Genomic DNA, 27,598 nt, shown 5'->3' with positions numbered 1-27,598 from the left:
TGTAAGAGAAACACGAGAATGTAACTATAAGCAACTAAGTTTTTGAATTTCACTACTAAAATCAATACAACTTTAGGTCTTTAGAGTTTGTTCAAAAAAAATGTGACAAACGATCAATAAAAAACACGAAAATGCACGTTTTCTTTGTTTTTGGTCATTTCCTACCAATACTCGTAGGCATTGAATAATTTTATTTTTAGATTAGTTATAAAAAAATATTAGATTAATTTTAAAAAATCAAATATTTTACATACATATCTAAAATCAATATATCTAATCATCCGTATGGTTGGATCACAAGGAAAAAAAAATTATATGTATAACCCTAAACAAGCAATATATTCTGAGTATAAAACCTAAGTCAAACTTCGAACATTTTCGCTGCTTCATTTCCTAAATGATTTTATTGATTATAAATATTTTCTTTTCTAATTTTTTTCCTAGTTTCCTTTCGCTATAAAATGACTTTCCACTTTTAAAGTTAAATTTTATCAAAAGATTTCGATATTTATTGTTTTTTTCGTAATAATTATAATTTATCTGAATGTAAGAGAAACACGAGAATGTAACTATAAGCAACTAAGTTTTTGAATTTCACTACTAAAATCAATACAGCTTTAGGTCTTTTGAGTTTGTTCAAAAAAAATGTGACAAACGATTAATAAAAAACACGAAAATGCACGTTTTCTTTGTTTTTGGTCATTTCCTACCAATACTCGTAGGCATTGAATAATTTTATTTTTAGATTAGTTATAAAAAAGTATGAGATTAATTTAAAAAAATCCAATATTTTACATACATATCTAAAACCAATATATCTAATCATCCGTACGGTTGGATCACAAGGAAAAAAAATTATATGCATAACCCTAAACAAGCCATATATTCTGAGTATAAAACCTAAGTCAAACTTCGAACATTTTCGCTGCTTCATTTTCTAAAGGATTTTATTGATTATAAATATTTTCTTTTCTAATTTTTTCCTAGTTTCCTTTCGCTATAAAATGACTTTCCACTTTTAAAGTTATATTTTATCAAAAGATTTCGATATTTATTGTTTTTTCGTAATAATTATAATTTATCTAAATGTAAGAGAAACAAGAGAATGTAACTATAAACAACTAAGTTTTTGAATTTCACTACTAAAATCAATACATATTTAGGTCTTTAGAGTTTGTTCAACAAAAATGTTACAAACGATCAACAAAAAATACGAAAATGCACATTTTTTTGGGTCATTTCCTACCAATACTCGTAGGCATTGAACATTTTATTTTGTAGATTAGTTATAAAAACATATGTGATTAATTTTAAAAAAAAATCCAATATTTTACATATATATCTAAAATTAATATGTCTAATAATTCGTATGGTTGGATCACTGGGTAAAAAATTTTAAATGTATAACACTAAACAAGCCATAAATTCTGAATATAAAACCTAACTCAAACTTCGAACACTTTCGCCGCTTCGTTTTCTAAATGATTTTATTGATTATATTTCCACTTTTCAAGTTATATTTTCTCAAAATATTTCGATATTTATTATGAACCGTGTTTATGGAAGACCGAAAGTAAAATAAAGAAAAATTAATCATTTCTTTCTCAACATATCTCTCCGCAATTGAACCTTCCACATGTGCTCTATTTCCAACCTTATCTATCATATGCTTCAACAATTGCTCAAAAGGGTACATTTAACGATAGTAAATCGGTCCTCCGAGTCTACATTCTTCAAGTAAGTATACAAGCAAGTGTTCCAAAATGTCAAACAAAGCCAGAGGAAAGACAGTTTTGAGCACAAATATTGTCCTCACCACACGTTTTTTAAGATATCCAAATCTTCAGGTAGTAAAAAAACCAGCAAATATCAAAAAAATATTTGAGAGGGCGGTGAAAGCTTCCAAAATATAATATGGCAAAAGTTCAAGAAAAGCAATAGGAATTAAATTTTGCATGAAAATATGACAATCATGCGATTAAAAAACGGTAATTCTTAAAATATCCCATTTGATACAACGGTATTTATTCTAGACGCATCCATCGGGAAGTTTAAGTTTAGAGATCCAATTACACGAAAGTCAAAGTTGAGTTCTAGTATTATAATATGGTGCTTTAGGAATTTTCCCATTTTCATCAATCCACAAATCATGTCATACCCCTAAATGTTTGCAATCCGCCCTTGATTTATTTTTATCTTTCGTCTTGACTCGATCATTTACAATTGTGTAAAATAAATTCTAAAACACATTATTCTCAGTAAGCATGACATCAATACATTGTCGTAGGTAATGAGATGCCCAATACGCTAGTTCCCAAAATACTGAAACGTGGGTCCAATAATGATCTACCCCATAGCCCCTAGGCTTGAATTTGCGAAAAGTATTTCCGGGTGGAGCGAAATCTATTTGTAATAAATAATCAAGTAAAGTCTCACCTTTAGTATGACCATCAAATACCTCAAGCTCCGTTGTAGCATATTTTTTATTCTTATTCCGCAAATGATCATTTTTATCCAAATTTTTTTGATATGTTCCATAAAATAACATTTAATATATGTAAAATTAAATCACATCAAAATTCACAGTATTTACATGAGAATCACATTCAATATTTTTTTCCTCTAATACAACTAACATCGAATTGTAATATATTGAATTTTATTATTCAATATAATTAATTTTATATTGTAAATATTAGATCCATAAACATAAAATCATTTTATCATTGGTCATACAATGTAAAATTAAATAAGACTAAGTTTTAGTATTAGTTGGAATTCAATTATTATTATCTAATAATTTCTTATTTAAGAAACTTTTTATAATTTATGTTTATTTATATAAGTTATTTGTTCAAACAAGAATATCAAGATAAATATATATTTGAAATATTGAGAAATTGAATTTTGCTATATCATAAACGAGCCGAGTTCGAGTGGAACAGGTTGGCTGTAGAATATATAACGTCTTAATAGAAGTTATTTTTTTGTGCCCAACAATAAATAAAAGAAGTATAGTAAATGAGATATGTATTGTGTTTAAAGATATCTTATTTTTTAAGGTCTTTTATTGATATTTTTTTTGGATTATCCGGACCGGGAATTAGTAGTGTCATAAACATGAACAGTCTTTTCATACACATAGAAGTAGGTAGATTATAGACGACCACTACAACCGGCCACAATGTATATATATTAATTGCGGAATTTCTGAATGGATTGAAACCATCACTCGATAATCCAAGTCGACCATTACGAAACTCCTTAGCAAAATATGGGTATCGCTTATCAAAACTTTTCCATTCATCTCCATCTGAGGGGTGAGTTAGTTCTCCCTCTATCACTTCTCTATAATTATGCCAAGTCATATGTTTAGCCGTATGCTCTGACATGTATAACCGTTGTAAACGAGGAATAAGCGAAAAATGTCTTAAGACCTTCTTCGGTATTTTTCTCCCATTTATCCCCAAGACATCTTTGTTAGATCCTCTTCACAAATGTCACAACCAACTTTTTTTCATTGTTATTATAAAACATACAATTATTCTCGCACACATCAATTTTTTCATATCCCAATTTCAAAATTTTCACCATTTTTTCATTGCATAATAAGAAACCGAAAGCTTATGACCTTGTGGCAACGCATCACAAATAATATCAAAAAATAAATTAAAACATTTCTCACTACAACGAGATACGTTTTTGAAATGCAATAATCTCGTAGTAAAAGAGAGTTTTTTTTGTAATTATTGTTACTGGGATAAATATGAGCTCCCGACTCATTGCCATCGGTGTAGAATTGAGAAGCATAAAAATTTAGAGATTCTTCGGCATCATTCGAACAACTACTACCCCTCGTATCATTGAAACTATAAAAATCTTGCCCGACACTATTTCGTAACAAACCACTCATATCCGCTGGTGGTTCCACAATTGGTGATGTATTTAATTTTATGACGTGGTCATCGTCGAGTCTCCGTTATTGATTTTTTCTTATTATGTAATGTCCATATCGTATAGGATTCAAAAATCTTGAACCATACAAGTGAAACTTTAAGGTATTTAAATTTTCCCACCTAATATTTTTACAATTCTTACAAGGAAAAAATGCCTTGTCATTTGTCAAACCAAACCTTCTTGCTGAATCTAAAAATTCTTCTACATCACTTTTACACTCTTCAATTAATGGAATGCGATCATTTTTCATATAGCGAAACATCCAATCACGATTTACATTTGACATCTACAATATCAACAAACTACATTTCAATTTCGCTTCACCATAAATTCTCTATAAATCATACAAAATGTATAAATCAACATATGTCATATATATGCATAAATTCATCAATATTATTTGCTCAAAGTAGATACAAAACATATACACACACACAAATCACAGACAAAGTTCACTTTAACTAAAATGAAATTAAATAACTTACAATGAGTTTAAATGATGAGATTGATGAAAGATCTTCTTCTTTTTCTTCTTCATTATCTTTGTTTTTTCTTAAATTTTTATATTATCTTCCTCTTCCTTATTTTTTACACCACACAATACAAAAGCAAAAAGGTGGTGGGTTCATTTTTAAATCTGGACATTTTTCCTACCAAAATTAGTACGAAAAACCTTTGAGTTGGAAAACCTCATTTAGTACCAATATTGGTAGGAAAAAACCCTGAATCATTAAAAATCTTCCAACGTCAAAAAATAAATATTTATATTGGATAAAACTTGGACATGGATGGGGTGGGGTCATATCCCTATCGAAATTTGATAATTTCCTACCAATATCGGTAGGTTTTAATTTCTTACCAAATCTTGTAGGAAATATATCTAAAATGATTAATTTAAAAATAAAGTTTAATTGATTTAAAAAGGTGAGAGCTGATGACATGGATGGTGGGGTCATTTTGGTATCATTTTTCGATCAAAATCTACCAATATTGGTAGAAACTGAGGCTCGTACCAATATTGGTAGGTTTTGGTGCTTGCGTGCACAAGATTTGGGCCCCACCAGGAGCCATTCCTACCAGATTTGGACCTGGTAGGAAATAATGGAGCAATTCTTTCCTTGGTAGGAAAAACCCCTTGAAAACTGAACCGAGTGAGTAAAACTTGTCACTAAAATTATGTAAACTCCCCAGAAATCTATAAAATTCAATTTAAAGCTAAATTAAGTATTTTGTATGAACAGGAAAATATTTTTTGTCTAGATTTCATCGATGTAAACTTCAAATTATCCTTTTTTCGGTAGCTAAAAAAAGAAGATATATCATTCAATAAAAATACTTCTTAATATTTTAATATTTTACTAAAATTAATAATATTTTAATATAATACATTTAGATCTTCTTAATTGGTATTGAAATATTTTTTTCTTAATAATGAATTAGGTCAATAAGTAACTTTTTACTCCCTCTTATTTTAAACCTAATGGCACACACACAAAATCTAATAATTTCACATTCATTTTAAGGAAAATTAACAATAAAATAGTATATGCTGAGAACCTAGAGTAAATATATGGTTTCATAATTCTCTATTATGGACTCCGATAAAATAATATACAATAGAACTATTGAGATGACTTTCAAGAATACATACATGATCAAAAACATTGACAACTTAGTGTCTAGAATAATATAAATTAAAAAGACCACCAATACAGCTTAAATACAGTAACTTTGTAAGGGTGTACACTATATTGTGCCAAAAATGCTCTCAACATAGGATTTATGTACTGGTTCTTGTTCACAGGCTGATGACATATTTGTTAGTTTTAATCCTAAACATATATGTTTTTTTGCTTAATGTTTATTTGATTGGTTTGTAGGGAATAAGTTTATCCAACATTAGTTGATTTAGTCGTATGTTTGTTTGTGAAGAGTTTGTAGGACTAGTTGAATAAACTTAGTGTTGGAGTATTTGTTGGAGTTTAGTTGATAACAGGTTCCTATTTTGTAGCAAACTCTGTTTTGGCAAGTCTTTATATCTGGTATTGCTGTATTGAATGAAAACATGTCGTTGGGCAATTGTTCTCCCTGTGTTTTTCTCTGAGTTATTTGTTAAACAGCTATATTAATATATATATATTTGATTAACGTTTAGCAGACTCAAGAATTTGGAGTATCAGACGTACTGTGAGTTACCTGTGGAAAGTAGCGACTATGGATGTGAACAAGATGAAATTAAGGTGGATCGATGAGACTCTGCTATCCCGTGTTGACAAAGACTAATTACACGACATGGGCACTTAAGATGAAGGTCATCATGCAAGCTTACTCAGTTTGACGGGAGGCAATAGAGCCGAGTGATCCAAAGGTGTCGTGTAATGATAGGGTGAACAAAATTGCGTTGGCAATAATCTACCATGCGATACCGCAAGAGATTTTGTTGGCTCTTGCAGATAAGAAGAAGACTCAGGATGCGTGGCAGGCCATCAAAACACTTTGTCAAGGAGTTGATAAAGTTTAAAATGCAAAAATGGAGAATCACGCACTAAGGGAGGTATATTTTATTCCTAACCTTCACAATAATATCATTAGTTTGGGCCAAATGTCCGAAGAGGGAAACAAAGTAACACTACATGGAGAATTTTTATGGGTACATGATATTAACGGTACGTAGTCTGCTAATGAAAGTGAAACGGACCTCGAACAGACTATACAAGATTATAATTGATAATCATGTGAATAAGTGTTTACTAATAAGTGCAGAGGAGTGCGCATGGTTGTGGCATACAAGATTGGGATACATGAATTTTCAGGCCCTCTCTCTCATCTCTCAAAGCGAAATGGTCTTTGGATTACCAAAGATACCAAAGCCAAAGTCTGTTTATGGCGGTTGCCTGATGTCAAAGCAAGCACGTAAATCGTTCCCGTATAAGTTAAACTTTGTGGCGAAGAAATGTCTGGAGCTAATTCACGGGGACATCTGTTATCCCATAACTCCAATAACAACGGGGAATCACTATTTTTACTTCTGGTGGATGACTACTCGCGTGTAATGTGGGTTTATCTGCTCAAAAGCAAGGACGAGGCTCTGAAGGCTTTTCATAAATTCAAAGTATTGGTTGAGAATGGGAGAGACATGAAAATTAAGGTGCTGAGGAAGGATTGGGGAGGCGAATTCTGCTCAACCTCCTTCGAAGAATTCTGCGATAGTGTTGGTATTGAGAGACACTACACGACTCCTTATTCGCCTCAACAAAATGGAGTCGTTGAAAGGCGTAATAGGACTGTAGTAGCGATGGTATAAAGCTTGTTAAAAGAGAGAAGTATGCCATTGGTTTTCTGGGGAGAGGCCGTGCGACATGCCGTCTATATCTTGAATCGTGTACCTACTCGCGCACTCACAGGTGTGACGCCTTATGAGGCATGGTCGGGGAAAAAGCCACAGGTAGACCATATAAAGGTATTTGGATGCAAAGCATACATGAAAATTCCAAATGTGTATGTACGGAAGCTAGATGACAGGACCAGACCGGTTGTCTACCTTGGCAAAGAACCAGGGACTAAGGCAAATCCAGTCTATGACCTAATTCTGAAGAAAGTGCATCTAAGTAGAGACCTTATATTCGAGGAACCAGAAAGGTTGGAACTGGGATGTTACTGAGGAGAAAGAACAGGACAGCACAGGTTCTTTCATCCAAATAAATGATAAATATGTAGAAAATAGGATAGAGGAGCACGAGTTTGAAACAACTGCAGAGACAAGTCTTGAAACATCTGAGAATAGTGGAATTTCTGCAATCGGAGAAATATCGCAGTCCAGAGAATACAGTGGGTGTAGTTCGGAATCTTCAGAGCCTAGAAATTTTAGATTGTTGAGTGATATCTACAACGGGACCGAAGAAATAGAAATTGCAGATAAGATGTTGATGCTCAGTGGGGATGAGCCCCTTTCATACAGTCATGCTGAAAAAGAGAGAGAGAGTGGAGAGATGCAATGAAACATGAAATCGATGCGATAGAGAAGAATGAGACCTGGAAGCTCACTGATTTGCCTAAAGGTCAGAAAGCAATTGGGCTTAAGTGGGTCTATAAGTTGAAGAAGGATACAAATGGGGAAACAATAAAATACAAAGCTCACCTTGTGGCGAAAGGGTATGTACCGAAATAGGGAGTGGATTTTAACGAAGTGTTCGCTCTGGTTACGAGGCTAGAAACAGTGAGGTTGACGATTGCTTTGGGAGCTAAAAATGGATGGGAAGTACACCACCTCGATGTAAAATCAACCTTTCTTAACGGTGACTTACAAGAAGTGTACGTACTACAACCAGAAGCGTTTGTGAAAGAGGGAGAGGAATGTAAGGTGTATAGGCTGTTGAAGGTGCTTTATGTACACCGTCAGGCACCACGAGCTTGGAACGCTCGACTGAACGAATACCTTACGAAACTCGGGTTTGTTAATGCCCATATAAGCATGTCGTGTATTATCGTCATGCAGGGAATGAATCACTGCTAGTTGGTGGGTATGTGGACGACCTGTTAATAACAGGTACTAGTGTAACCAATATCCAAAAGTTTAAAAAATAAATGGCTGCAGAATTTGACATGAGTGATTTAGGAAAACTGTCCTACTATCTTGGGATCGAAGTTGAACAGGGTAAAGGTTATATAGAGCTGTAGCAATCTGCGTACGCGAAGAAGATTTTAGAAAAAGCAGGGTTAAGTGAATGTAAACCAGTAAAGTATCCCATGAAATCGAAGCTTCAGTTGTGTAAAGACGAGCATGGAAAGTCTTTGAATTCAACTGATTTCAAGAGTCTTGTTGGAGGACTGAGATACCATGTTCACACACGCCCTGATATAGCATATACTAGTTGTTGGAGTAGTGAGCATATATATGGAAAGACCTGCCACAATGCACCTGAATGCAGTCAAGAGAATACTTCGGTATATACGCGGACAGTCGAGTTTGGTCTTGTTTATTTAAAGGGATAAGGAGATTATTTATTGTCTGGTTTCCCTGATTCTGATCTGGCTGGTAACTTGGATGATAGGAAGAGTACAACAGGTGTGGCGTTTTATTTAAATGATAGTTTGGTAACATGGATTTCCCAGAAGCAACGTTGGGTGGCCCTTTCCAGTTGTGAAGCTGAATTCATGGCGGTGACAGCGGCATCTTGTCAAGCAATCTGGCTAAGGAACGTGCTAAATCAGATAACTGATGGTGGAACAGATCCTGTTGTTTTGTATGTCAATAATAAATCCGCCATCGACTTGGCTAAGAATCCCGTCTTTCACGGACATAGTAAGCATATCCATATAAGATTCCACTTTATTCGTGAATGTGTGGAAGGAGGGGATATAATTATCAAATATGTAGGAACTGAGCAACAGAAGGCAGATGTGCTAACGAAGGCGATGTGTGCAGTCAAGTTCGAGCAAATGAGTAAGCTCCTGGGTGTGAAGAATCTGCAGAAAAACAATTTAGCTTAAGGGAGAGTTTGTTGGTTTTATTTTTAATCCAAACTTGTGTTTCTATCTTAAAATAAATTACATGTAGTGTTTTATTTTTATGTGTGACTTGGTCATATGCTGGAACTAGTTTTTAGGGAGTAAACGTTGCAGTAGAGGTTGTGGAGACAAATAAGGGAAGTTACTGATTTTGAGGAACTAACCCAGCTAGGACTTTCAGATATATATGTATTTTGTATGCATCTGTTATCAGCTAATGTAATCGGCTCGGTTTTCTTTTCTACGTTTTATAAAAACACCTTTCATTGATTAAGTAGTCTTAACAACCCTAGTGACACTACAGAGGTGATATTCTCTAGACGGTTGGTCATGAAAGACCCTAGAAAATTCAGGTACTATTGACTTCATGTCTATATCAGAAAAAGGATGTTTTGCCTTCAGCTTTTTGACGAATAAATTGAAAGTAGGGCATAAGAAAGAATCAAAATATGGTAGGGTGGACCATAAGTTTTTCCACCTCTTAGAGAGTGTTCGTGTGCGGACAGCATCGATCTGCTATGCTGTGCACGGAGAGATATAACAAAATAATCTGGATGATACAATCGGGGAGAATTGAAAAGTTATCTTGTGCATCAGCTGGAGCCGCCTGAACAAGGTTTAATCCTCTCATTTTGACTAGGAACTTTCAAATTCAAATCTCAATAAAATTCTATTCAAATATTGTGGTGTTTTTTATGTGAAAACAAAGTTAGCCCACTTGCTTTTATAGAGGTAATGTCTGCCTGAAAATTAATTAAAAATCTTTAAGGAAAGGAAAAAAATTAAATTAACATAGAATCATATCTCTCAGTTTAATACTAAAGCAAGTATTTTATTTGAAAAGGAAAGAAACTTTTGTGTGAATTTTATTAATATGGAATTGGAAATTTATCATTTCCGCACTTGCTACAAAAAATATATTATTTAGTATTTTATTTCTTCACATATATGGTAAAACATATTGATCTGTATTTAAATATTTTTCAGAGTAATAAATAAGATTAATTATTTAAATTTTTACTCTGTCTAATTTTAAACCTTAAGAGAAGTGATAGATTGCACACTAAAAATCATATAATCTAGTATTCATTTTAAGAAAATTATTAATATTATTATATCAGAAAAAAGTTCTATGCATACCGAAATATATTATTTTGTGAAATATGTTTTACGAATAACAATAATTCACTAAAAATGTTGAAGATCATTTATGTTTAATAAGTATAACGAGTATGTTCTCCAATTTGATCAAATGTTCTCCAAACTACATATGTTTCGTAGAATAAAATATTTTGTAATGTTCCACATCCATTACATGTACGATACAAAATTTTGAATAAAATAATGACCATTATAGAACATAATGCACAAAATAATAAATTTTACATGATGTTATCCAACAACTTCTTAACCCACTTCTTACCATTGTTAATAAAAAAATTCAACAAATAATTCCTTGTTCATTTTTAATTTATGAATGGAATTTATATTTTATGTTTAATTTGTGATTTTTCAAATTCCAGTATTCCTTTTTTAATCAGTATTATTTCTAGACGAGTGACATAAGGGAAAATTTTTCCAAAATCTATTTTGTTTTCTTGCACATATTATTTTGCCATAATTCTTGCTTTATATTTAATAAATTCACCTTTTGTGTATTTCTTAATTTAAACACCCACTTTAGGTTAATGGCCTTATGTCTATATTAATCTACAGGTCTTAATTTTTTTAATGGCCTTCATCTGTGGCATGTCTCCATTCTTTGTCCTTCACCGCATAACTGAATTTGTTGGTTCATGGATGTCCATCAACATTAGCTCATCTACCAATTCTATTTTCTCTATTTCATATATACAGTACTTCACTTAGCAGTGTTCAGAATTGTCATATTTAAAGGTTGTTGGAGTTTACTGTGAAGGCGTTGGAGCTCATGAAAATTCAGTATCTATACATGCACTCTCATTACTCGAAGTATCATATATTTCCCCTATTTCAGACCCGTGCCTCTGCTGTAGTAATATCATATACTATAAATATATCTGGTGAATATGTTCACTCTTCTTCTTACTGCCTCAATGGCCAAACTTTCTTTTCTTCAAAGATAACATCTTTTCAAGGTCGTATAGACTATACGTCTTTTAAATTCACTTCCAAGATTAATCAGTGCTTAACTTCGAGCTTCAAATTTTTTTGTATGGACACCAGGAACATTCATGCATGCCACACAATCAAAGACTCGAATATGTTCAATATCCGGCCTTTTATCAGACCAGAGCCTTATAAGGAGTTTTTTCAATCATAGTACAAGTGGGTAGTCTGTTTAGTATGTTTACGGAGTGGCAAATGACTTATCCCCACAAAAAAGAGGGTAACTGCATCTTCTTTAAGGAACTGCTTTAGTCACTCTTGCCTCTCTCTGCTATAGTAATATCATATATTATAAATATGTCAAGTTAAGATGTTCTCTCTTCTTCTTCCTGCCATAATGGATAAACAGAACATCTCTACTTACATGTACCGTATTGTTCCCAGGGTGTATAAACGATACTCCTTTGTACCAAGTTCAGTTCCAAGATTAATCACTACTTAACTTAGATCTTTATGTTTTTTTTTGTATGAACACTAGGAACATTCATGCATGCCACACAATCGATGACTCGAATATGTTCAATAGCGGGCCTTTTATCAGACTAGAGCCTCATAAGGAGTTTTTTTAATCAAAGCACAAGTGGGTAGTCTGTTTAGTATGTTTACAGAGTTGCAAACCGCTTATCCCCGCAAAAAAAAAGGGTAACTGCATCTCCGTTATGGAACTGTTTCAGTCACTCTTGCCTCTGCTATAATAATATCATATATTCTAAATACAGTAAAACCTCTATAAATTAATATAGTTGGGACCGGAGAATTCTATTAATTTAGAGAGCTATTAATTAATCGATAAATTAATAATTATTAATTTATAGAGAATTTTCGGTAGCAAACAAAATTAACTTTTGATTAAATTTTTATTCACATAAATTTAAATAAAATGAATTGTACAATTTATATTTTATACTTAATTCAATTAATTCAATGTATATGAATTTAGAAAGTCAATGTAATGTACAATATATTAGATTCAAAGTCCATGTAGTGTATAAGTTAAATTCATTGTATTTTACATAGAAAATATTCAATGTATATTAGGAAAATTCAAAGTACATGAATTAATTTAATTCATTGTATTTTACATAGAAAGTATTCAATGTATGTGTAGTCATAAAATATATTATATATACTGTATATACTAGATTGGGGGAAAAATTATACAAACAAAACAATGGCTTCTCATCTAAAAGGTGTCACAAAATCAACAATGACGGATGAAGCAAGAAAAGCATTATGTGAATATAAAAGAGAAAATTCATCATGCACTCAAAAAGATCTCCAGTTGTGGCTCGAGAATAAGTTTCATCTAAAAGTTAGTCAAGGTACAATATCAAATACACTGAAAAGGTGAGCAGATTATCTTGCAGCTAATTACTTGGAGAAAAGAAAAGATATTAAGCGACATAAACCAGCAAAATATCCAGATATGGAGAAGGTTCTCTATGAATGGTTTCTCCAGTACCAAGATCGTGTTAATATGACAGGAGAGCTAATTTTAGAGAAGGCAAAAGAGACGATGAAAATTTTATACCCTCAACAAGATCAGGAGCACACTTTTTCTCAAGGTTGGCTTGAGAAATTCAAGTTAAGACATGGTATTAAGTCATTTCGTCGCTTTGGAGAAAGTGGTTCTGTTGATGTACAGGACATGGAGAAGAAACTGGAGTCCATAAGGGAAAAAATAAACCAGTTCCCTATGAAAGATGTTTTTAACATGGACGAAACTGGTTTGTTTTACAGGTTACAAGCTGATCACTCTCTTGCTACGAAACAACTTGAAGGAAGAAAACAAGACAAAGAAAGGCTCACGGTTGTTATATCTTGCAATGAAGATGGCTCTGAAAAATTCCCTTTATGGATTATTGGAAAGTACGCAAAGCCACGGTGCTTCAAGAATGTTAACATGGGCAGCTTGAATTGTCATTATCGTGCAAACAAAAGAGCTTGGATGACTAGTGTACTTTTTGATGAATACATTTGTTGGTTTGATAGCCAAATGCAAGGCAGAAGAATTTTGTTTGTGGTAGATAACTGTCCAGCACATCCAAAAAATATTGAAGGACTACAAAATGTTGAGTTGTACTTCTTGCCACCTAACATGACATCAAAAATCCAACCTTGTGATGCAGGAATTATAAGAGCTTTCAAGATGCACTATCGCAGGAGATTTTATCGTGGGTTATTAGAAGGTTATGAGTTGGGACAATACGATATTATAACTTTCATTTCTAGAAAATTATTTAGTGTGATGTTGAATAAAATCACTGTATAACTTTTATTGTGTCCGAATTTATTGCTAATGGGTTCTTCGATCCCAAAGTCGGATTTGCACCTAAATTGGTGACCATCACCCTTGGCCAACCAATGATAAGGGAGTCTCCTATTGGTCCTTAATTTCAGTTCCAAATTTACATGTTACTTAAAATAAGGTAAAATTATGTATTAGTATTTTGTATTAACCTCACGCATAACATTTTATGTAGTTTCTAGCTTTGTCATGCTCATATATATGCCTAGAGAAATAGCGACGAAACCCAACAAGACAATGATGAAAACGATTAAAATTAAGGTCGAGTTGGTATGATATAAATAATGTTGGAAACAAGTAACTACATGAAAATGACTCTGAAAATAATAACAAGGTTATGAGATAGTGATTTCCGATGTTAAGATTTCATAGACTGAAATGGAAATTAATATATCTTGAAATTTTATTTTTAATTCGCATATTTTCTATTCAACCAAATCCAATTCACATTATTTACATGAGAATCACATTCAATATCTTTTTTCTTTAATACAATTAACATCAAATTATAAAATATTGAATTTTATTATTCACTATAATTAATTTTATATTGTCAATATTAGATCCATATACATAATATAATTTTATCATTGGACGTACAATGTAAAATTAAATAAGACTAAGTTTTAGTATTAGTTGGAATTCAATTATTATTAACTAATAATGTCTTATTTTAGAAATATTTTATAATTTATGTTTATTTATATACATTATTTGTTCAAACAAGAATATCAAGATAAATATATATATTTGAAATATTGAGAAATTGAACCTTGCTATATCATAAACCAGCCAAGTTGGAGTGGAACACATTGGCGTATATATGTAAAATTTTACGTGTTGGTCCCCTATATTAGCCTAATGCGTCCGTTGTAAGACTAACGGACTAGCACTGGCATTTATTCCGGATTTGTTATGTCCGTTGTCCATTTAATTGATGATATTAATGGTTTCTTAATGGTGTTAGGGTCGAGGAACGAACATTATAGTTTGGAGTTATTCGAGTCGGGATAGAGAACCGATGTTATTGGTTGTTTTAATGTGTGACTTGCTAAATATTGATATGGAAGGTTCTTCTTCTTCATTTTCAACCTACTTCCCACTTTTCCTCATACCAATTATGAATGTCTTTTGGTCCCTTGATAAACAATCTTCAAATGATATAAAAGTGGTTTATAAATTATAATTTGTTTTAATATTGTGTTGATTGTACTTAAATACTCGGTTACTTAACAGACATTTATTTAAGAAATACATTTTCGTATTCCGGCTAAGGTTGGATAAATAAACAACTGAGATGAGTTGATCTCAAACAAGTACAACTCAAGTTTTGGTCAGGGAGCTGATTACTTAAAACCCTATCTCTATTCTTTATTACTAGGAAGCTTATTTTGCACCGAGGCTTTTTACGGTGTAACTACTAGCTATTTGATATCACGACACATCCTTACTAGCATTGTTTTGCACCAAGCATGCAAAAGAAATTAAAATATCCAATAATAACTTTAGTATAAATTATTTTGAATTAAGGACTAATTACAATTAAAAATTATCTTCCGTCAAATTAAAATTAATTGACTTTCTTTAAATATAAATTGTTAGATGTCGAAAAAAATCAAATTCCAAGTGAAAAATTTTATTTTGTCATGACACAATTAAATAAGATGGACCTTTTCATTCGCATATCTATTAAAATTATTAAAATGTATTACTGCACCACTTCATTTTATTTGAAAAATAGTTTTAATATTCAAAATTGCACATCGGGCATTACCCTTTTTAAAGACTAATTGAGCCCGTAAATTAAAAATAAAAACTTAAAAAGAGTATCATATTGTTGTGAAATTTGAATATTAAATTAATAATAAAAGTAAGTATATGAATAGAGGTTTACAAAGAAAGAGACCTGTACCTCTTACTCATATGCTTATCTCCAATCACATCTTTAAATATTATATTACTTCATTTTAAACTCCAACCATGCATTTCTCTATCTTTATTTATAAAGAAAAATACAATGGCTCCAAATTTAAAGTTACATATAAAGTTAATATTTTTATATTGCCAATCTAGCATAGTTACTAGTACCATTTACTTGCACGACAGCATGACGAATACTTGTGTGAGAATGGGCCGAGCAATTGCTATAATCTATCACCAAAAATTAGTTTTTGGTCTTAAAATACTAGTTTCAATAGTTGGTTTTGTATTTTATTTCAAATTTCACTCATTATTCAAGTATCTAACTATTTTGAAGATAAAATTATTTTTTCTACCTAACATTTGTACTTTTTGATGAGATGGGATGAAGTGAGATGATATGTTAATTGTAACTTCATCTATTTTTTGTTATGTAGTTAGCAAAAAAAATAACATTTTGCTAAAATATAAAAAAAATATATAGAATTTGGTTGGAGTGATAAATTTTAATTTTGTATTACACGATATACATAGAACAAATTATACATATCATTTGTAACAACTCAGTCACATATCGAGAATATTTGGGGCTTTTATTCATTTTATAAGATAAAGTACTACTACTATGTGCACCAAAAAATCATAATATTTTGGAGGCCTGTGGTGGGCTAGTCGTTACCTAACTTGAATGCATTTGGAACAGTAGCCTTCAACTTAATTTAGACTCAGAATCGGGACTTGACCATATTTTTTAAAAATGCTCGAGATCTAACTTAGATTGTCACATATGGAATTATAGCAGACTCTCGAAAACTTGATGCGTCAAGTTACCAGAGGTGGGGAAACGAAGGCTGGCAGTATTCTTCTGAAATGGACAGATCTCCGGAGGCGGGGACACGAAGCCCCCTTATATTATCCCACAATGGCTAGAGAGGAATGATCAGACCTATGAGCTGTCTGTTCAGGCCTGACAAGGACATCAGGAGTTCAGGTGGGGGAGTTTGTAACACCCCGGACCCACTTCGAGGAGATTTATGACTTCTCTTCAGTTTATAAGGCAAAGTACTACTATTATGTGCACCAACAAATTATCATCTTTTGGGGACCTGTGCTGGGATAGTCGTTACCCATGTTGGCTGCATTTGGGTCATTAGCCTTCGGCTTATTTCATATTCGGAATCGGGACTCGATCTAGTTTTCAAAAAATGCTCGGGATTTGACCTGGGTTGTTACAGTTCATAATGTGTCATATTATTACATGTGTTTAGCAAAAAAATGTTTATTACATGTGCAGAGAAGAATGTGCAATTTCTATTCCGACGAAAACAAGTGTAATTCTATAACCAAAATATATTACATAATATTTAACCTATATATATACACACCAAAAGGACGTTATAGGACCAAAAAATATTAATAGAAACATTAAAAATAGTAATATAGTAAGACTAAGACATGATATGCATAATATATATAACTAAGTCATGGAAAAACATAGAAATTAAAAAAACATTAAAACATTATATGAACAAGAATAGGATTTGAAATTACTTGAAACACTTTTGATTATATAACTGAAAGCAATCTACTAGCCTTTGTGCACAATTTGAGAAAAACTGAGAAAAATTTAAATTTTATACAATTCTTTCTTTTTTCTTTTAGGTACTTTTTACCATTTTACCTCTAATAATTTGGAGTAAAAAGTATCTATACATACTGATTACAACAACGAAATAAAAGAAAAATAAATAACATGAAATGATGTAAATTTACATGAAATTTATAGAGGTATATTAGACTTTTTTAACTTCTAATTAATCAGTGGAAATTATAGGGAAAAATATCCCGTGATAGTCATCTCCATTGTGGAACAACTTCCAGGTTAATACAAACATATTTCCAGGTTAAATAGTAGGAGTACTAAATAGTTAATACAAACATATTAGGTTAAAAATCTTGTTTCCTTTCTATTTTTACTGATATTAGGTTTTCCGCATTCTCCTGCATCTATACTTAAAAATCTTGTTTCCTTTCTATTTTTACTGATATTAGGTTTTCCGCATGCTGTCCTCTGAAGGATATTTACTCATGCATGCATCTCTTTTAACTTAGTTCTAAAATAATGGACAAGCATTCAGAATTTGACATAACAAGTTATTGCTGCAAAGACATATATTAATATGAGCTGAACTCGCTTCCTTTGTGTGGAACCCTTATTTCATGATGCATAACAAATCATAACCATGGTGAAAGTAAACTTGCTCAAGTGTATGAAAATTTGAAGATATTATAAGAATAATAGCTTGGAAAAAGATGAGTCACTTAACTGAGAGGCGGCAATCTTGACATAGATTATATGCATTTTCTGAGTAGCCTCTTGTATCAATCTGACCACCAAACCATAAAAGGCATCCACTTTTGTTTGTAGCATTTGTATTTGAATAAGCTGTGCAATTACATTTCTTCAGGCATTCTATTTCATATTTTGCTCTAAGTGCCTGTGTATCTTAGGTTTTGAATCTGTTTTTGCAGTATGGTTATAGCTTTATGTCTTTTTCGATAAACGATTATGTCTTGATTGTATAGTCGTAATTTTATGTCTTTTTCTGGTCTAAATTATGTAATGCTGAATATTACTCCCTCTGTATTGATCGAGATCGATCATTCTTTAAAAACCATGATTTTGCGCTGATCAGCTTAGTATTTTTGATTATTTAAATACCCCTATTTTTCAGGCATTTAAAGGACTAATTTTGTACATTTTTGACATAAAAAGGTTGATCTGAATCTTGAGCATCCAAGCGATGTACAAATATATTCAATCAATCGTAAGCGAGAAGAAGGGCGGGAATACAAGTCAAATACCGAACAAATGAAGGAGAAACTTGTAAGTATATTTTATTGTATGAAGGCAGTTTATATTAATGGCATATTTAGCTACTGCACTAACCATTTTTTGCAGGAAAAAATTTAGAAGTTAATGGAAGAGGGAAATGAGGCTGAAGCAAATGCAGTTGCTTCTAACGGAAAGGCCCATGCACCTAACTGGCTACTTGAAAGGACCTGTACTAAGTCGGTCTCGATGTCAACTAAGGCCTCAACTGCACATCAAGTGCAAGACTTAACTGAAAAGATAAGCGTCCTTGAGAGCTAATTGGAGGCCAAGTTCAACAGGAAATTGCAGGAGAACATGGCTTGGATGGTGAAAAAATTGGGAGAAGTAAATCCTGGTATGACATTCAATCTCGAAGACGTATGTGCCATGGTTTCCAGTGATCTAGAGGAAAATGGTACTCCAGTCGCTCAAGGCACTCAAGGTGCAACTTCTTGGTGACTTTGTTCTTTGGTATTTTTGTTCATTTCAAGAAAGATTTGATGTACTTTTGGTGTTTTAAATTTATAATTGGGTGTATGTAGTTTGATACTTTCGTATATTTAGAACTTGTTGGATGCTCGATAGCGATGTTTATGTTGGATGCCCGATAGGGCTGTTTTTGTTGGATGTCTGATAAGGCTGTATTGTTGGATGCCATTTATAGCAGGTATCATGTAAAAACAGACTTGTTATGTCCAAATTTTATGTTTGCAAGTGTTGCATTTTCCAGAATATGATGTTGCATATTGCATTATATTGTGTTGCATTTGATTATAATACTATTACAACTTAAAAAATGTTGTTACATAATGTGGTATATACTGTTGCAATTGAATGAAAATAGTGTTGCATATGCATCAAAATGGTGTTGCATAAACAAGGGTCCCGCTACTGACGTTACATTCTGGGCCCCACATGCTGACATGGCATTATGGTCCCCCAAAGGTGACGTGGCAGGATGGGATCCAACTGACGTGGCATGCTGACTTGGCATGCTGATGTGGCTCTAGGACCCCCTGTTGCTGATGTGGCATCTGATATGTCAGTTACCACGTAGGACCAAGTGTACTATCCTGTCACGTCTAATGCAACATTTGATGTTGTTGCCAATAGGTGATTTACTGTTACAAAATCAACCTGATGCAATACTTTCAAGTGTTGCATAAAATGTTGCATTAGGTGTCTACGGCCACTTCCACATTGGCAACCCCCCTTGGTGTTGCATATTACCTTATGTAACACCATTTGGGCCTTATGCAACTGTATAGTAGGGGTTGCCTATGTGCACTTATGGCGTAGTGTGAATTTTGGATGGTTTTTCAGTGAATGCGTAGGTCGAACCTGGTGTATGCTGATGATGACATGAACAAGATTCATATTGAATTTGCAAAATATTTTATGAAAAACTATTCAAGTTAAGGTTCTGGATTCAGGTCTTTTTCTTTAGAAATATTTGATCAAGTGCAAGTTTTCATATATGTTGTTGGCTATGCGAGATGTTAAGTAAACATTGGATGTTTGGTAGAAGTACTTATGCTTTGGTTAGATTGTTTAGTTATTCGGTTTTGCTTGACATTGTAGTCAAGTATTAAGTTCTATGGATGTAGTTCTTATTTGGTTGGATTGGATTGTGTTGGTAGATCGATAATTTGCGGATTGATGGATTGAATGATATGGATTTAGTTTTATGTGGATTTGTGGTTGGATAAATTTTAGTTTTAAGTTTCCGCATGAGTTGTGCATGAAATATGAATTTGTATTCAAAAATTTTATACTTCAACAGATAATGGTGATTCAAAAGCAAAAATAACCATTGTACCATATATATTTAAACAACAATCACCTTAAGTAGTGCATTATCAATAATTTCCTTATGCTACATAATCAAATAGGTAAAAAATGTAAACCATTGGGTCAATAATATTCAAGTAACTGGTAAAAATTATAAGGTGTTATCTCAAAATATAAAAAAACAATGTGACTAAAATTGTTTAAGCAATTGTTTAAAAGCATGTACATAATGGTTGATTTGAACAAAATTGTTGCTTTAAGACCATCCACATAAAGGTGCTATATAAAAGCCATTGTCTCAAAGAATCTAGAACAAGGGCTTTTATTCAAAACTTTTGTTGTTATGTTTTTAGACAATAGTGAAATTAAAATTACCATTATCTATAATAGACAAAAAATTTTACGAAAAAATTAATTACTCTTAGTCCAAAACGCTTTTCTTTTCAGTTCTGTTATTTGTCCTGCAGTGAAACAAGTTTTGCACAACTGTTTGGTATCTTGTTTTAACAAAGGTTGAAAACCCGTTGTCTCACTTTATATCAGCCGAGTGCTGGGTATTCAACGGAAAATTTGGACGTCAAACAACGGTGAACAACCGTTGTCTCAAAGAAAATATCTTGTAGTGGGGTAATTTTGGTATCATTTTTCGATTAGTTCCTACCAATGTTCCTACCAATATTGGTAGATTTTGGTGCTTGCGTGCACAAGATCTGGGCCCCATCAGGAGTCATTCCTACCAGATTTCGACCTGGTAGGAAATAATTGAGCAATTTCGCCAGATATAGCCTAGAAACCCGATAAACACCAAATACTTTGTAAAATTGCTTAAAATTAACACCCATATGACAACCATACAGAATACACACTAAATTGATGATACACATACACAATATATACATACATATGATCAAATACATATAATAATATAAAATTAAACAAAAATGAATAGGAAATGATATAATAAAAGCGATGATGAGAGGTAGAAAATAAAGAAGGGACATACAGATCGAAGTACTAAAAACGAGGATGAGATGATGATGATGAAGAGGGTTTTGGTGTAAAAGCAAAGAGGGTTTCTGGTGTAAAAACGAAGGGAGTAATGGCTGCTGGGTGAAATGGTTTTGGTAGGTGTGTTGATCACTAATCTAGTAGGTTTTGAGCGCAATAGAAATAAAAGGTAACAAGAGGGGAATCGAACCCCTCCTTGAAGAAGACATCAAGACAACAGAGTGTTTGAAACAGATTTGCAACAATAATATTATATTAAATCAAATAATTTTTCAAATTAAGTATTAAATGAATTTTTTATAAAATTATTCTAATTATTAATTTGAGTTTGTCCACTTTTCCTACCAAATTTGGGAACATTTACTACCAAACCTGGTAAGATATACCCATTAAAAAAACAAATCACTTTTTTTTGGTCATTTCCTACCAATATTGGTATGCATTGAACATTTTATTTTATAGATTAGTTATAAAAAATATGAGATTAATTTTAAAAAATCCAATATTTTACATACATATGTAAACTCAATATGTCTATTCATCTGTACGCTTGGGTCATTGATTTTTTTAAATGTATAACCCTAAACAAGCCATAAATTTTGAGTATAAAACCTAACTCAAACTTCGAATATTTTCGCTATTTCATTTTCTAAATGATTTTAATCATTATAAATATTTTTTTTTCCAATTTTTTTCCTAGTTTCCATTCGCTATAAAATGACTTTCCACTTTTAAAGTTATATTTTATCAAAAGATTTCGATATTTATTAATTTTTTCGTAATAATTATTATTTATCTGAATGTAAGAGAAACACGAGAATGTAACTATAAGCAACTAAGTTTTTGAATTTCACTACTAAAATCAATACAACTTTAGGTCTTTAGAGTTTGTTCAAAAAAAATGTGACAAACGATCAATAAAAAACACGAAAATGCACGTTTTCTTTGTTTTTGGTCATTTCCTACCAATACTCGTAGGCATTGAATAATTTTATTTTTAGATTAGTTATAAAAAAATATAAGATTAATTTTAAAAAATCCAATATTTTACATACATATCTAAAATCAATATATCTAATCATCCGTATGGTTGGATCACAAGGAAAAAAAAATTATATGTATAACCCTAAACAAGCAATATATTCTGAGTATAAAACCTAAGTCAAACTTCGAACATTTTCGCTGCTTCATTTCCTAAATGATTTTATTGATTATAAATATTTTCTTTTCTAATTTTTTTCCTAGTTTCCTTTCGCTATAAAATGACTTTCCACTTTTAAAGTTAAATTTTATCAAAAGATTTCGATATTTATTGTTTTTTTCGTAATAATTATAATTTATCTGAATGTAAGAGAAACACGAGAATGTAACTATAAGCAACTAAGTTTTTGAATTTCACTACTAAAATCAATACAGCTTTAGGTCTTTAGAGTTTGTTCAAAAAAAATGTGACAAACGATTAATAAAAAACACGAAAATGCACGTTTTCTTTGTTTTTGGTCATTTCCTACCAATACTCGTAGGCATTGAATAATTTTATTTTTAGATTAGTTATAAAAAAATATGAGATTAATTTTAAAAAATCCAATATTTTACATACATATCTAAAACCAATATATCTAATCATCCGTATGGTTGGATCACAAGGAAAAAAAATTATATGCATAACCCTAAACAAGCCATATATTCTGAGTATAAAACCGAAGTCAAACTTCGAACATTTTCGCTGCTTCATTTTCTAAAGGATTTTATTGATTATAAATATTTTCTTTTCTAATTTTTTCCTAGATTCCTTTCGCTATAAAATGACTTTCCACTTTTAAAGTTATATTTTATCAAAAGATTTCGATATTTATTGTTTTTTCGTAATAATTATAATTTATCTAAATGTAAGAGAAACACGAGAATGTAACTATAATCAACTAAGTTTTTGAATTTCACTACTAAAATCAATACATATTTAGGTCTTTAGAGTTTGTTCAACAAAAATGTTACAAACGATCAACAAAAAATACGAAAATGCACATTTTTTTGGGTCATTTCCTACCAATACTAGTAGGCATTGAACATTTTATTTTATAGATTAGTTATGAATACATATGTGATTAATTTTAAAAAAAAATCCAATATTTTACATATATATCTAAAATTAATATGTCTAATAATTCGTATGGTTGGATCACTGGGTAAAAATTTTTAAATGTATAACACTAAACAAGCCATAAATTCTGAATATAAAACCTAACTCAAACTTCGAACACTTTCGCCGCTTCATTTTCTAAACGATTTTATTGATTATATTTCCACTTTTCAAGTTATATTTTCTCAAAATATTTCGATATTTATTATGAACCGTGTTTATGGAAGACCGAAAGTAAAATAAAGAAAAATTAATCATTTCTTTCTCAACATATCTCTCCGTAATTGAACCTTCCACCCGTGCTCTATTTCCAACCTTATCTATCATATGCTTCAACAATTGCTCAAAAGGGTACATTTAACGATAGTAAATCGGTCCTCCGAGTCTACATTCTTCAATTAAGTATACAAGCAAGTGTTCCAAAATGTCAAACAAAGCCAGTGGAAAGACAGTTTCGAGCACAAATATTGTCCTCACCACACGTTTTTCTAAGATATCCAAATCTTCAGGTAGTAAAAAAACCAGCAAATATCAAAAAAATATTTGAGAGGGCGGTGAAAGCTTCCAAAATATAAGATGGCAAAAGTTCAAGAAAAGCAATAGGATTAAATTTTGCATGAAAATATGACAATCATGCGATTAAAAAACGGTAATTCTTAAATTATCCCATTTGATACAACGGTATTTATTCGAGACGCATCCATCGGGAAGTTTAAGTTTAGAGATCCAATTACACAAAAGTCAAAGTTGAGTTCTAGTATTATAATATGGTGCTTTAGGAATTTTCCCATTTTCATCAATCCACAAATCATGTCATACCCCTAAATGTTTGCAATCCGCCCTTGATTTATTTTTATCTTTCGTCTTGACTCGATCATTTACAATTATGTAAAATAAATTCTAAAACACATTATTCTCAGTAAGCATGACATCAATACATTGTCGTAGGTAATGAGATGCCCAATACGGTAGTTCCCAAAATACTGAAACGTGGGTCCAATAATGATCTACCCCATAGCCCCTAGGCTTAAATTTGCGAAAAGTATTTCCGGGTGGAGCGAAATCTATTTGTAATAAATAATCAAGTAAAGTCTCACCTTTAGTATGACCATCAAATACCTCAAGCTCCGTTGTAGCATATTTTTTATTCTTATTCCGCAAATGATCTTTTTTATCCAATTTTTTTTGATATGTTCCATAAAATAACATTTAATATATGTAAAATTAAATCACATCAAAATTCACAGTATTTACATGAGAATCACATTCAATATTTTTTTTCCTTTAATACAACTAACATCGAATTGTAACATATTGAATTTTATTATTCACTATAATTAATTTTATATTGTAAATATTAGATCCATAAACATAAAATCATTTTATCATTGGTCATACAATGTAAAATTAAATAAGACTAAGTTTTAGTATTAGTTCGAATTCAATTATTATTATCTAATAATTTCTTATTTAAGAAACTTCTTATAATTTATGTTTATTTATATAAGTTATTTGTTCAAACAAGAATATCAAGATAAATATATATTTGAAATATTGAGAAATTGAATTTTGCTATATCATAAACGAGCCGAGTTCGAGTGGAACAGGTTGGCTGTAGAATATATAACGTCTTAATAGAAGTTATTTTTTTGTGCCCAACAATAAATAAAAGAAGTATAGAAAATGAGATATGTATTGTGTTTAAAGATATCTTATTTTTTAAGGTCTTTTATTGATATTTTTTTTGGATTATCCGGACCGGGAATTAGTAGTGTCATAAACATGAACGGTCTTTTCATACACATAGAAGTAGGTAGATTATAGACGACCACTACAACCGGCCACAATGTATATATATATTAATTGCGGAATTTCTGAATGGATTGAAACCATCACTCGATAATCCAAGTCGACCATTACGAAACTCCTTAGCAAAATATGGGTATCGCTTATCAAAACTTTTCCATTCATCTCCATCTGAGGGGTGAGTTAGTTCTCCCTCTATCACTTCTCTATAATTATTCCAAGTCATATGTTTAGCCGTATGCTCTGACATGTATAACCGTTGTAAACGAGGAATAAGCGAAAAATGTCTTAAGACCTTCTTCGGTATTTTTCCCCCATTTATCCCAATACATCTTTGTTAGATCCTCTTCACAAATGTCACAACCAACTTTTTTTCGTTGTTATTATAAAACATACAATTATTCTCGCACACATCAATTTTTTCATATCCCAATTTCAAAATTTTCACCATTTTTTTCATTGCATAATAAGAAACCGAAAGCTTATGACCTTGTGGCAACGCATCACAAATAATATCAAAAAATAAATTAAAAGATTTCTCACTACAACGAGATACGTTTTTGAAATGCAATAATCTCATAGTAAAAGAGAGTTTTTTTTGTAATTATTGTTACTGGGATAAATATGAGCTCCCGACTCATTGCCATCGATGTAGAATTGAGAAGCATAAAAATTTGGAGATTCTTCAGCATCATTCGAACAATTACTACCCCTCGTATCATTGAAACTATAAAAATCTTGCCCGACACTATTTCGTAACAAACCATTCATATCCGCTGGTGGTTCCACAATTGGTGATGTATTTAATTTTACGACGTGGTTATCGTCGAGTCTCTGTTATTGATTTTTTCTTATTATGTAATGTCCATATCGTATAGGATTCAAAAATCTTGAACCATACAAGTGAAACTTTAAGGTATTTAAATTTTCCCACCTAATATTTTTACAATTCTTACAAGGAAAAAATGTCTTGTCATTTGTCAAACCAAACCTTCTTGCTGAATCTAAAAATTCTTCTACATCACTTTTACACTCTTCAATTAATGGAATGCGATCATTTTTCATATAGCGAAACATCCAATCACGATTTACATTTGACATCTACAATATCAACAAACTACATTTCAATTTCGCTTCACCATAAATTCTTTATAAATCATAGAAAATGTATAAATCAACATATGTCATATATATGCATAAATTCATCAATATTATTTGCTCAAAGTAGATACAAAACATATACACACACACAAATCACAGACAAAAGTTCACTTTAACTACAATGAAATTAAATAACTTACAATGAGATTAAATGATGAGATTGATGAAAGATCTTCTACTTTTTCTTCTTCATTATTTTGTTTTTTCTTAAATTTTTATATTATCTTCCTCTTCCTTATTTTTAACACCACACAATACAAAAGCAAAAAGGTGGTGGGTTCATTTTTAAATCTGGACATTTTTCCTACCAAAATTAGTACGAAAAACCTTTGAGCTGGAAAACCTCATTTACTACCAATATTGGTAGGAAAAAACCCTGAATTATTAAAAATCTTCCAACATCAAAAAATAAATATTTATATTGGATAAAACTTGGACATGGATGGGGTGGGGTCATATCCTTATCGAAATTTGATAATTTCCTACCAATATCGGTAGGTTTTAATTTCTTACCAAATCTTGTAGGAAATATCTCTAAAATGATTAATTTAAAAATAAAGTTTAATTGATTTAAAAAGGTGAGAGCTGATGACATGGATGGTGGGGTCATTTTGGTATCATTTTTTAATCAAAATCTACCAATATTGGTAGAAACTAATGCTCGTACCAATATTGGTAGGTTTTGGTGCTTGCGTACACAAGATTTGGGCCCCACGAGGAGCCATTCCTACCAGATTTGGACCCGGTAGGAAATAATGGAGCAATTCTTTCCTTGGTAGGAAAAACCCCTTGAAAACTGAACCGAGTGAGTAAAACTTGTCACTAAAATTATGTAAACTCCCCAGAAATCTATAAAATTCAATTTAAAGCTAAATTAAGTATTTTGTATGAACAGGAAAATAATTTTTGTCTAGATTTCATCGATGTAAACTTCAAATTATCCTTTTTTCGGTAGCTAAAAAAAGAAGATATATCA

At 31.6% G+C, this 27,598-nt stretch overlaps 1 protein-coding gene across 1 annotated transcript; it reads left to right on the top strand.

Annotated features, from left to right (window-relative positions):
* Nucleotides 1-13,090: 13,090 nt before the first annotated feature.
* On the top strand, nucleotides 13,091-13,885 carry LOC141690909 (CENP-B homolog protein 2-like). The gene has a single exon (XM_074495666.1). The coding sequence runs from the start codon at nucleotides 13,091-13,093 to the stop codon at nucleotides 13,883-13,885; it is 795 nt and encodes a 264-aa protein (XP_074351767.1).
* Nucleotides 13,886-27,598: the final 13,713 nt, after the last annotated feature.

The sequence above is a fragment of the Apium graveolens genome, chromosome 10 (genome assembly GCF_009905375.1).
Source record: "Apium graveolens cultivar Ventura chromosome 10, ASM990537v1, whole genome shotgun sequence".
Lineage (NCBI taxonomy): Eukaryota > Viridiplantae > Streptophyta > Magnoliopsida > Apiales > Apiaceae > Apium > Apium graveolens.
The sequence above is the reverse complement of the archived record's forward strand: the minus strand, read 5'-3'. Positions and strand labels throughout refer to the sequence as shown.

Excerpts from the sequence above, each read along its gene's own strand:
- LOC141690909 (XM_074495666.1), top strand. The coding sequence starts at position 13,091 with ATGACAGGAGAGCTAATTTTAGAGAAGGCAAAAGAGACGATGAAAATT.